Source organism: Oenanthe melanoleuca, chromosome 2, assembly GCF_029582105.1.
Source record: "Oenanthe melanoleuca isolate GR-GAL-2019-014 chromosome 2, OMel1.0, whole genome shotgun sequence".
NCBI classification, from domain to species: domain Eukaryota; kingdom Metazoa; phylum Chordata; class Aves; order Passeriformes; family Muscicapidae; genus Oenanthe; species Oenanthe melanoleuca.
Genome location: NC_079335.1, coordinates 29,216,349 through 29,228,668, shown reverse-complemented (window position 1 = coordinate 29,228,668; position 12,320 = coordinate 29,216,349). Strand labels below are relative to the sequence as shown.

Sequence of the window (12,320 nt, the reverse complement as noted above, 5' to 3'; positions counted from 1 at the left end):
CAGGGAGGGCCCTGGAGTCTCCCTCTCTGCAAATATTCAAAATCCACCTGGACTCGTTCCCGTCACCTGCTCTAGGTGATCCTGCCTTGGCGGCGGTTTGGACTGGATGGGTCCCCACAGCTCCCTTCCGACCCAAACAATTCTGCGGTCCCGCGTTTCACGTACAAACGCTGCTCTTGGAAGGAGACCCTGATCACAGCACAACCTCAACGTGCAGGCTTCAGGACTCGCCAGATCGCACCAGGGGCAGAACACACCTGGATTCTGCAGGGAGATACCCAGCCCAGGTGCCTGCTTCCCTTAGGCCCAGCCTAAGGGGGTGTCACCGCCCGGGCCCGGCGAGGCGGAGCGCGGTGCGTGGTGCGGCGACGGGCGGTGCCGGGGCAGAGGCGGGAGCCGGGGCGGGGGCCGGGGCAGAGGCAGAGGCGGGGGCTGAGGCGGGGACCGGGGCCGCTGACGGGCGGGGCGCGGGCCGGGGCTGAGGCCGGGCCGGGGCCGCTGACGGGCGGGGCGCGGGCCGGGGCTGAGGCCGGGCCGGTGCCGCTGACGGGCGGGGCGCGGGCCGGGGCTGAGGCCGGGCCGGGGCTGCTGACGGGCGGGGCGCGGGCCGGGGCTGAGGCCGCTCGCCGCCCGCCCGGGGCTGTGGCCGCCCCTCCGGCCAATGGGAGCGGCGCTTGTTGGCGGGCCGGGAGGTGGCGGCGTTGCCACGGCAGCGGCGGTCGGAAACCGAGCCCAGCCCGAGCCGGCGGTCGGGGCGCGCCATGGAGGGGCTGGAAGGTGAGCGGCAGCGCCGGGGCCGGGGCAGCCGGCGGGAGCCCGGGCGAGGCGGGTTCTTTGTGTGGCGGCTGGGGCGTGCTCGGGCGGTGGGAGCGGGGCCCGGGCACCGCCTTCCCCTGGCGGAGCCCCGCGGCCGGGAGTGCCGGGGGGCGGCGGGGCTGAGGCAGCGGAGCCCGCGGCCCGGTCGAAGGCAGGACCGGGCTCCCCTCGCTTTGTGCCGGGCGCTGCTCGGCTCCGCCGCCCCTCCCTGCGGCGGCCGCGCTCCCAGCCCGCTCGCCGGGCCCCTGCGGGCGGGGTGCGCCGCGGCGTGCGGCCCTCCTCGCCAGCAGCCCTTCTGTTTTTGCTAACAGATGGCTGAGGTGGGTGTTCAGATCCGCTTATCGTGCTAGGGAAATGTTCAGTACTATGAAGAAAACTAGGTATGAATTTGCTGACAGAGTATTTTCAACTTTATCTTGTGCCGATTGAACTGATGAAAACGTTCTTGCTCTCCGATATGATAGCATCGTTTTCATCGTTGATGTTATCCGTCATAACATAGATACCAGCTTGGAATTCGTGAAGTCACAGCCTGCAATATGAGCATTTTTGTAGGCCTGTCATTACTGCGTTTTGCAGCTGCTTTAACCATGCTGCTTAAAAAAATACAGACCTGTTCTGAGAAACTCTATAACACAGTCATTAAGTCTTCCATGCTCTACCTCTCTAGAGTTAACTGAGTGCTTAAACAGGAGTAAGCACAAACTAGCCTTTGTTCTTTATCCCTTTTACAACAGTTAGAGAACTGAAGTAATTGTCACAGAATACCTGTGTTCTGTTTCTAGTGTATTTTACAGTGATCAGACCCTGTTCTTGAGCCTGGTGACTTCATCAAGACTAAATTTGGGCACAACTTGGCATTAAAATCCCAAGAGAATTCTTTGATACACTCAGCATTCTTTGCTATTAATGCCTTTGAAATTTGAAGGATGGTGTCCAGTGTTTATCAAATAATGCCTTATCAGGCATTCCAAGTCTCAGGGCAATGGTATGTTGCCTCTCCAAAGGGGGAGAGCTTGCCTTCATTTTGAGTAAGCTGTGCATTTGACTGCATTTGAGACTGCACGTCATTTGCAGCATCTATCAATTGATTTGGCTGTTTGCTTATTTACCAAGGCCAGCTGTGCTTGGTGTGTTGTATAAACTCTAGCACCTTAATTACAGGGAGTAGGAGAAAAGTACATATACAGATAACAGCAGAGTCCAGAAAAAAACTTTTCTTCATAAAATTTGTCCGCTTTCTGACTTGGTTGGAAATGGTTTATATTTTGTTTGTATTTCAGAAGGTATTGGGAGTGGAGGGGACTGCTAAATCATAGGTGAAATCTCATGTTCTATTGGACATTTTCACGAAAGTACTTTCAAAAGCTAGAGCATTTTTTCCATCATGTGAAATGATACTTCTGAATGCTTGAGATTAATTTCAGAATAGCACAGGGAATAAGTAATGTATAAAACTCCAGTTGCCCTTGCCTTGTGAACACTCATATCTCACACTGTTATCCAGCGCCCTTGAATGCAGAAGTTTTTAAAACTGAAGAACAATTTGCTGCATTTTTATGGGTCATTTTGTGCCATATTTTTATTTTTTAAAAACTGCCACAAAATAAAATACTTCCCTTTCTGCTTCAAAACGTTTGAAGCAAGTAGATTTGATTTATTTACAGTTTTTCAGTTTAGGCTGTCTCTGTCATGCATATTAGCTTAGGCTCAGATTAAGTTTTTGTAGAATGGTTGCCCTAGGACAGAAAAAATGTAGGCAAGGCCAATAATATTAATAATAATAAATTATTTCATTGGATATTATGCTTTTATTCAGTCATTGCTCCATTGATGACTCAGAAGAGCATTGCTGGTTGCCATCTTTGATTAAATTTATGTTTGGATGTGCAATTGCACAGTCATACCCATCTGACATAGAAGTATGGGCAGTTCTGAAATCTGGCTCAGCCTGCTGCCTCATTATATTAGTGCTTAGTAAAATCATTTCCCAGAGCTGGCTGGTGCTTGGCAGCTGTGTGTGCGAGGGTCGTGGTTATGGGAAAGGGCAGGACTTTGTTGACAGCAGACTCTTGGCATGTCTATGACAGTGGAAGTCCCCTTCAGGCTCAAAATGCTTGTCCTGGACTTTCCAGCCTCAGAAGCTGGTGCTTTGCTTTGCTGAAGATCAGCATTATAGATGAAAAATCTGTTTCACTTCAGTGTGCTATTAATAAAGAAGAACTCTACCCAGTTTATAATGATCTTTTCAAAAAAGTGGAGAGATGAATGTGTAATAGTTGGCATGTGGAACTGCATTAATGACATTTAAAAACCTAAATAATATTTTCAGTGTCGCAATTGCATTTTCTCACTATATGCAAGTTTAAATGTTCTGTGAAATGGCAAAGGAGGTTTCTATGTCAGTTAAAAGTTTCTTCTAAAATTTCCTTTTGTTGCTCCTTTAAGGCTGTTGCTCTATTAGGCTATTTTTTATCAGTGTGGTTATATTACTAGATTGAGTCGAATTTGTACCTTTAAATTTTTGTAAAAGTAATGAGTGCATACTTGGGCACTTAGAGGTGACAAATCTGATATTAATTCTAAAGTCGCTAGCTCAGCATTTGTTACTTTGCAGCTTGTATGCTGTTTAGCTGTTTTTCAATTTTCATTTAATTTACTGATGAAAATAGAGCAATAGACTGGCTCTGTCTGACAATGTAGTGGTCCCTAAGGCGAGCTTAAAAATCCATTCATGAGTAGTTCTCCATGTGTTGAATCTCAGGACCATGTTTGATGGATTAACATGTTCTTGTTGCTTTCACTGCTGGATGTCAAGAAAAAAGCTGTCACACTGGCCTGTTTGTTGCACTCTGTTTTGCTTGAGCAAGATGGAGCCAAGCACTGAATTCCTGACTTCATTTAAGCCAGAGCAGTCCAATGGTGGTGTTTTATCCACTTCTCTCCAGCCTGTTGTTTTTTCTGGGAGGATGCCGACAACAGCTGCTCAAGCCAACTAACTGCAGCTTCCCACACTTGTTCACAGCCCATCCAAGCCTGAGGAAAAAGGGGCAGAGGGGCAGCTGGGTCCGGGGGCAAAAGTCCAGCTCTCTGTGCTGGTAATGGCAGCACTAGCCCAGCCCCACGCTCGAGCAGCCAGGGAAGGCTGGTCCTGGTTGGAAGGGGTGGTGGCTGCTGGCTCAGGAAATTCCCTGCAGAGTCAAACCCAGAGCTTTCCCTTGCAGATCTGCATAGGTTTGGGCTCTGAGCAGTCTGGGTGTGTCCTCGAGGTCTCTGTACAGCATCTTCTGCTGAGAGCTGGGTCTGTGCTGTCATAGCGTTTGTCCCTGGACCCTTTCCTGGCATGGGGAATGTCTGAGATTCCCTGTTCCACCCCTAACAGCACATGATCTCTCCTTTGGGTTTATGTTAATAATGTGACTCTTGGGAGCAAGTGCTTATTCTTGCTTTGACAGAATTTCTGAATGCCCAACCCTATGTTTTTCCCTAATAGTGTAGAAAATTATTGGGTTATAAAACAAAAATAATGCTAGTATGAGTGTTCTTTTCCTTTTAGAGTAGATCTTTGTCTTGCCTCACTGGATCAGCAGCTTCCTTACTTTGGCAGCCATTTTCTTTAGCTTCTTTTGACTTCAGCTTTTATTTTTTTTTAATGGGTGTATCTTTTGTCCAACAGAAGAAAGAATTCTTTTTATTGGACACTGTTCTTAAATCAGCAACTTGGAAACTATTAAAGATTGAAATATAAAACTAATATTAATGTATATAATTTTTAATGTTATTTGTCTCTGGTAGCCATTAAAACACAATGATAAATGTGTCTTTGCACTGAACTGGTGCTTCACTGGGCATACTTGCACCTCTGTTAAGTGATGTGAATTTAACATTTAACACTCTATAATTGGTCAATGTATTTACTCTTTTTAAAGCCATCATGTTTTTATTTTTTTTTAAATTAATGGTTATTTTACTTAGGGAAAAATGCCGAAAGCTGAGTTTAGGCTGATATGATATGGGGAAGTGCATGGCCAGAATATGTTTCACCTTTAAAGGAGAGGAAGTAGACAGGAATTTGAATGTTTCAGATTAGTTTCTTCAGTGTCTTAGACCTAATAGATTTTATACCGTTTTCTCTAGTTTTTTTAGATTTCTTGCATTTTTAACTTAAATTGCAGAAGCTAGATTGATTTACTAATTGACTTCACTTGGTTGAATATAGTGGAGAGATGGACGTGTTTTACCTGCATGCAACACGATGTAGTTGTCATCAAAAGCAGGTGTTGCGTTTCAGGAACATGGTAAGTACTTGACTGGAACAGCTGAGGAATGGGCTTACTTTCTAAAGAAATCCTGAGGGAGCGGCAAACTAGGAATCAATATATTATAAATTAAGTTTATTATCAGGTTTAACACATTATTTTTTGCCAGTTAAAGTTCTGATAAGCAAGCAGACTTAGGTAAGGATTGCTCTGTGCAATTACACCTGTGTTGTAGAGTGCATAAGCCCAGATTTGGGCTTTGGGGATCACTATTGCAAAACAGTCTTGGTTTAAGGCTGGTATGAGAAGGGAAGGCTTTGCCTGACTGCCCTCACAGTCATCATAGTGCCTGCAGCCTAATACAGAAGAAAAGTGTGCTTATGATTCCATAGCAGAGCTGTGTAACATTTACATCGTTTTGCAGGTCACATGCTTTCTAGTGCTTCTTGTTGGTCTTAAAGCTTGTTAATAGAAGGCCAGATGATGGATCTGGAATTCAGATCAATCAAACAGTGCTGCTTGTTTGCCTTTGCTTTAGTTGCATTTCCATAGGCTTTGCAGGGGAAAGTTTAATAGATTTTCCTGGATGACTGTCACGACTGAGTGACTCTCTAGAATGCCTGTACGTTAACACTCAGTATGGGAACAAATGGGAGGAATTGGAGGTCTGCACTCCGTTGCAGGGCTGGGATCTAGTTGGGATCATGTGTAGGTGGTAGGACAGCTCACAGGACTGCAGTGCAGTGGTGGATGAGTACAGGCTCTTCAGGAAGAACCAGCTGGACAGCAAGGGGGGAAGGTGCCCTTTATGTGGGAGAGCAGTGAGAATGCAACGGAGCTTTGCTGTAGAACCACTTAGGGGTGTATGAATCAGGGTTAGCAGGCAGACCAGTGTGGGAAAAGCTGTTGTGGCTGTCTTCTAAGAGCCACTTATCAGGAAAAATATGAGGTCTCCCTCATAATGGGAAGGTTTTATGTATTCATATGTCTTGGTCCTCGTGAAAGACTTGAACCTCTGAAGAGACTTTAATCTGCTGGTGGGACAAATCAGCAAGGTGCAAGCAGCTAGGAGGCTTCTGGTATGCACTGATGACAAATTCCTGACCCAGGTGATCAAGGAGATGACAAGGGGAGGCAGTCCTGCAGTACTTCATATGCAAGGCATGTGAGATATAAACGTTGGGGCAGCCTTTCCTCCAGTGACTGTAGGATGGTTGAATTCAGGGTCCTGAGAGGAGGGAGCTGAGTAAATAGCAGAACCTCAACCCCAGAGTTCAGGAGAGCAGGCTATCTGACTTTAGGGGTCTGCTTGCAAAAGTCCCATGACATATGGCCGTAGAGAGAGCTGGTTATTTTTAAGGATGTGTAATGTGACTGGCACATTTTCACATTAAAAGGTATGCCTCATATGAAGAAGAAAGCAAAGGACAGACAGTTGTAGTAAAGGGGAGTGATATGAGTTGTGTGTGCTGCTTTTACAGTCATTCTTGACTGCATGGAATTCATTTCTCAGTCACCAGAAAAATCTATATAGAATCCTCCTCCAGCCTGTCATTTTGAGGCAGTGGGTCTCACCTTGATGTGTTATTTTCAAGGAATCCAAACGAAATTCTCCATCATCAGTCTCATTCATGTTCAGTGCAATAACAGGGTTTTTGACAAATATAATGCATTTTCATTGTCAGGCTGAAAAGCTGGTATAAAAATGTGCAGAGGTACTATGAAAGTCTTTTCAGCTAGACAGAATGGATGCTACAATGCTTTGTGTTATCTTTTGGAAGCAGAAGTGACAGGTCTATACAAGATTGTCAATACAGGAGAATTCACAAGGCTTTCCTATAAAATTGAAAATAGATAGATAAAAGTAGATTAATCTGTTGTTTGTTAGACAGTTGTGAAAACTTAAAATTTCAAAGTATGTGAATGGTTGAATACTAAGAGGCAGAGCTTGCTCTGATTTCCTCTTCCTTTGTCCCTTTCCTGCAAGCTGCAGAATAGCACAGGGAGAAGGGATGTGCTTGGTGGGATAAAACATGCACATCATCATTTTTCAAGCAGACTTGACTGAAATATGGCAAGTACTGCCTGTTGAGAATTAGAATAAGTGTATTCACCTTACTTGCATTTTCATTTTGGAATTCCTTTTTGCAAAATAGTGCAAATTTGCAAAACTTCAATCGTTATTGGGATACTTTTTTCCTACTTTGGTACATTCATATTTTCATAGTGTTATTTAATTATCTTCAAAACTGCTTTTAAAAGAATTAATGCTGTAAATTAGAAAGTTAATGCTCTAAAGAAATGTTCAAAGTCTGTGCAACCTGGTCTAGTTGAAAGTGTTCCTACCCACAGGAGGGGTGGTTGGAACTAGATGATCTTCAAGGTCCCCTTCCAACCCAAACCATTCTATGATTCTGTGAAGTGTTCCCTACCTGTGTCACTGCATTGGTATAATTTTTAGGCTCTTTCTTGTAGTATTTGCTGTTGGCTGGGGTATGGTTGGTTGGTGTGTTGTGTAGTTAGTTAATTAGTATGTAGTGTCAAAAAAATAGAACCCAGTTATTATTGATTACTGGACATATGTTAGAGATTGAGCAGTCCTCAAAGAACCAGAATCTGTGGCTTTATGATACAGATTCTAACTAATGTGGGGAATGAACAGCATTTTTTTATTGTGCCATAAATATGTGGAAATCTTAAGTGACAAATGCCTTGTTTTTGGAGATGAGAATGGAGTTATGCTAAAAGCAATAAATACAGTTTTGCAGAAGAATTTGGCAAGTGCTCTTCAAGTGTTAATTTTCAACACTTGCATATTACTTGCTGGCTTCAAATAGGTACCTAATCCCAAGGCAGGGAATTGTACCAGAGTGTTTCTGCATGTTTGAATTCAGAGAGGCTTGATGATTCTGATTATCACAGTTGTCTGGCCTAAATAGTTTAGTACTGTCACTTCTGTAGATATATAAAAGGTTTTGAAGTCAGTCAGATTTTACAACATGATGAAATACTGTTACAAAGTGCAGTCCTGTTTCTGCAATTTGTATCTAAATGCAGCCTCGTAATTGGGCATATAGAGCTCTCCAAAAGAGAAAAGTCTAACAAAACTTCAGTTATTCAGCAATACTGGAGGCTTCTGCTCCCTCTAGGTGTAAAGTTTATTTACACAACTGCTTTATCTGTAAACATGACAGCAAGAATAAATGCTATGGCTGTGATTCTGTCAGATCAAGCTTATATGTATTGATGGGTTCACACATTGTACTGAGAAAGATAAACAGAGAACTGGCAGTTTGCCCTTTCTGCTGTAAATCAGTTGTGGTATCTAAATATGAGAGGAAAGAAAGAAGAGTTTCCCTTGAAATCTAGGTTTCGAGGAAGCCTAAACTTATTTGTAATATTGAAAGCACCATGATACATCTGGAGACTGGACAGCTGTACAGTATTTAGTGGTCCACCCAGACTCTACAGCTAAACTCTTAACTTTGACATCAGGAAGTATAGGCAACTAGACTGTAACCATACTCAGAAGGAATGTGTGCAATAACTTGAGTAGATACACACCCAGTGATTTGGAAGTAGCTAGAGAGGAGGAGCCCTGAAGGGGGCAGTTTACAAATATGAACGATAAGATTATTGTAGTCCTGCTAATAAGCTTCCAGTCTGGTTAAGTCAGATACCCAGCATCATACTAGGTTGTGCACTGTGTTTTTATCTGAGACTTGGTCTCAGGGAGGCAGTAGAATAAAGGATATAAAGCTCTGGATCATAGTTCTGGCATCACTTGTACCGAAATACCACTTCTGTGGTATTCACATAACAGTTTTGATAGTATTTATCTTTTCTCCAGATGTGTTTTGATTAGATAAGCAGTAATAATTATTTCATTCCAAGTATACTATATTTATTCGTGTTTAATACAAGCATCTAAAGTGCTGGTGATTAGTGTTTTTAAAGTTGGTAAAAAGGAAAAGAAGTGTAGCTTTTGGATCTTGGGTTTTCTGTGGCTATATACCAGAAATAATTTTAAAAAGAAATTGTGCATTGTGCTAAATTTACAGCCATAACACTATTTTACTACCAATTTCTATTCTCAGACTAATTTATCAAGTATATCCTCATTCTGTTTCCTGATTGAATGTTCCTTTTTTTTTTTTTTTTTAACCTCCTCCCCACAGTGCATCCCAAATTAAAAACCATTTTGGTTAACTTTCTTTCAGGAAAAACATTGCAATAGATATCATACATGAATGTCTTAATAAAAAATAAACAAAACAAAGCCAAAATGAACTCAATTGCAACTTTCACGATTTTATTTCTGTATCTCATGTTACCAGATTTCATGTGGATAACATTGCTAACCCTTCTGTAAGGGAAAACTCCTGGACTCCTAGAAAGAAATGTTATGGCTTTGTGGTTTTGATTTGTTTGATTTTGGTTGTTTTTTTATTGTTTTTTTTTTTTTTTTTTTAACTTCCAAAGTGAGGAACATCACAGAGGAATTAAGAAGCTGAAAGGGCAAGTGTGCAAATATAAAGGTCACTTGGCATCCCATTTTCAACAAAACTTCATGAACTTTCATTTTTTTAAAAATAATTTCCTTATGTGCTTTGGGTCAGTGATTTCTGTTATCCAGGAGTTGTTGGCAGTAGAAATAGCTCTAGGCAGATGTGATTACCTGCCAGCACCAGGAGAGGGTGGGAGTGCTGTAAGGAAATGAATCTCTGTAACTGTAGCTGCACTAAGTGGTAATTGGCATTCCTTGTGCTTTGGTATGTCCTATGTAAATACTGCTCGTTCAGGTGAGCAGCTATCAAGTCTGCTTCTTTTAATGTGTAATTTAAACACCAGCTCAAATTCTAGAGTTCAGGGAACACAGAAGAAAACTGTGGGACATGTAGCTTATTTTACTATGGCAGGTATTTGAAAGAATTCTCAGCCAAATTCTTGGTCATATATTGTGTACCTTATGTCAAGATCATTAATTTTGATTTATTTCAACTAATTTATTGAAGACACAAACAGTGTCACTTCATATTTTTGGGAAATGCCTCTCTCACTTGTTTCTGCAAAGCTGAGGGTTATATCAGAATGACATCATAAAAAGAAGTTGAACTCTTTAGCAGAAGTGAGTTTGCAAAGGATGACTCTGCACAAGTCAAAGGATGTATACTTTTACAGTAACAACTATTGTTATGGCTAAGTGTATACGAGGTTAGCATTTTTGAAATAATGTTTTGTCATTAATTTAATCAAATTTTCTTAAAGAAGTCTGTTGGTTTTTTTTAAGGTGAGGTTACAGTGCAAACTGGAGATCTGTTGCCATGTAAGATTTGTGGAAGAACTTTCTTTCCAGCAGCTCTGGTAAGTGGTGTGAGCACTGCTGGCTTTTAGATTTGATAAGCTGATATAAAATTTAAGCAGTGCTCAATATAGCTAAATAAAATAGATCTAAGTGCTTTGTTTTGGTAGGGGTTTTGGTGTTGGCTTTTTTTTTTTGCCCCTCAAGTAATTACTGATTCGTGCTGTCTCAGTTTTGAAACTCCTTAGAAGGGGTTTAATTTTATTTTAATATCCCATCAATTTCTGAAATACATGCCTCTAAAAGCATCTTTTCTAGGGTTGCAGAATCAATCCTTATGTTCTGCAGTTTTAGGTCTCAGTAAATGAAGTGTTTTGTTAGCCATCTCCAAAACTCTCTTCTCCATTGTTAATAGAAATCAGTCTGTCCTTAAATGTGAATATGAATTTCAGACACCTTTGATTTGTTTTGCCACTCAATGCAAAACTCCCTACCTAGTATCAATTTTTTATGTGCAAGGAGTAAAAATAAATGCCTTCTGCTTTTCTTATTCATTATCACCTGTGGTTTTTTGACTCTGTATACACATCTATGAATTCCTGTAGTTCTGTTTTAAAGGTAGTGGCTGGCATAAATGTTTGAGTGAAAACAGTATGAGCTTATTCATCAAGAGTTGGAACTTTTTTTTGCTAATTTTTATATCAAAAAAGAGGGAAATAATGTGTTAATAAGTTCTGTTTGCAAAACTAAGTTCTGTGTTCTCCTTTTATTTTGCTTCTGCTTATAGAAAAAGCATGGACCCATTTGCCAAAAAACTTCTTCCAAGAAAAGGAAGACATTTGATTCCAGCCGACAGAGAGCAGAAGGAACTGACATTCCCACAGTAAAACCCCTTAAGCCACGGGTATGTTATAATTTACTCAGAATATGAACATTTTAGGCATACTGTATATGCATTTTAATAAGACATATATTCTGACAGTTCATGTTAGTTCAATCAACTAAGATTTGGGAGAAATCTAACTATGGTGTTATGTACTAAAATAGGGTGCATACTTAGCTTCAAGTACTTCAAATGTACAAAGCTTTCTTTTTTGCCTCTTAGCCAGAACCACCCAAAAAACCTTCTAACTGGAGACGAAAGCATGAGGAATTCATAGCAACTATACGAGCAGCCAAAGGACTTAATCTTAAAGATGGTGGAAAACTCCCTCCACCACCTCCACCATCATATGACCCTGGTATGTAAAATAGCCAAGTTCCTTAGAGAACTTTTCTTTAAGTTAATGTGTAGAAAATTGAATGGAAAAGGAATTTGTTGGAATACAGCATTCACGAGTTCCTGAAGATGTCTTGTTATCCCTGTGCAGATGCTGGGTTGTGACTTAGGGTCTGGCTGGCTCACATACTGTGGAACTTTCAAAGCCCATAACTTTTAATGTGTGTTTTTAATGTGTGGAAAGATAGCTGAGGCCAATTTGCAGCTTGCTACTGCCTCGTAAACCACAGGCTGGACAAACTGTTTCAATACCTTGTTTGTGCTCACAACAGTGGAACTGCTCAGAAATAGCAGACTGCTGACACCCACAACATATTTACATTGTGGGAATGCACTTTTGTGTTCTTCAATTGTAATCTCTCCCATTTCTTGCTGAATTAATGTTTAGTTTCATGTATGCAGTGCATGTCTTGATGTCTCATGTTGTGGGGGTGCTTGTGTTTTGGGTATGTGAGATGTGTGGAGCTCATGTTAGCAAGGGCATGACAGTCCTTGGATACCTTTGAACTGAGACTGGGTAAAGTGTTCAAGCAGTCTGGTGTGAATGAGAAGGAAACACACTTTTCATTTAACTTCTGGTATATGATAATAGTTTGAAGAATATATCTCTTCCTCTTGTCCTAAGAGCCAAACCATTTGATTAGCTGAATGGCTGTTTTCAGAA

General features: G+C 41.8%; 1 protein-coding gene across 1 annotated transcript in view; it reads left to right on the top strand.

Annotated features, from left to right (window-relative positions):
* Positions 1 to 597: 597 nt before the first annotated feature.
* Positions 598 to 12,320, top strand: part of ZC2HC1A (zinc finger C2HC-type containing 1A) — a 32,873-nt gene continuing 21,150 nt past the window's right edge. Inside the window, exons 1-4 of the mRNA XM_056485044.1 lie at positions 598 to 777; positions 10,366 to 10,439; positions 11,165 to 11,281; positions 11,483 to 11,618. Coding sequence (XP_056341019.1) covers positions 762 to 777; positions 10,366 to 10,439; positions 11,165 to 11,281; positions 11,483 to 11,618 — 343 coding nt within the window. The 5' untranslated portion in view covers positions 598 to 761. The remainder of the gene's footprint in view (positions 778 to 10,365; positions 10,440 to 11,164; positions 11,282 to 11,482; positions 11,619 to 12,320) is intronic.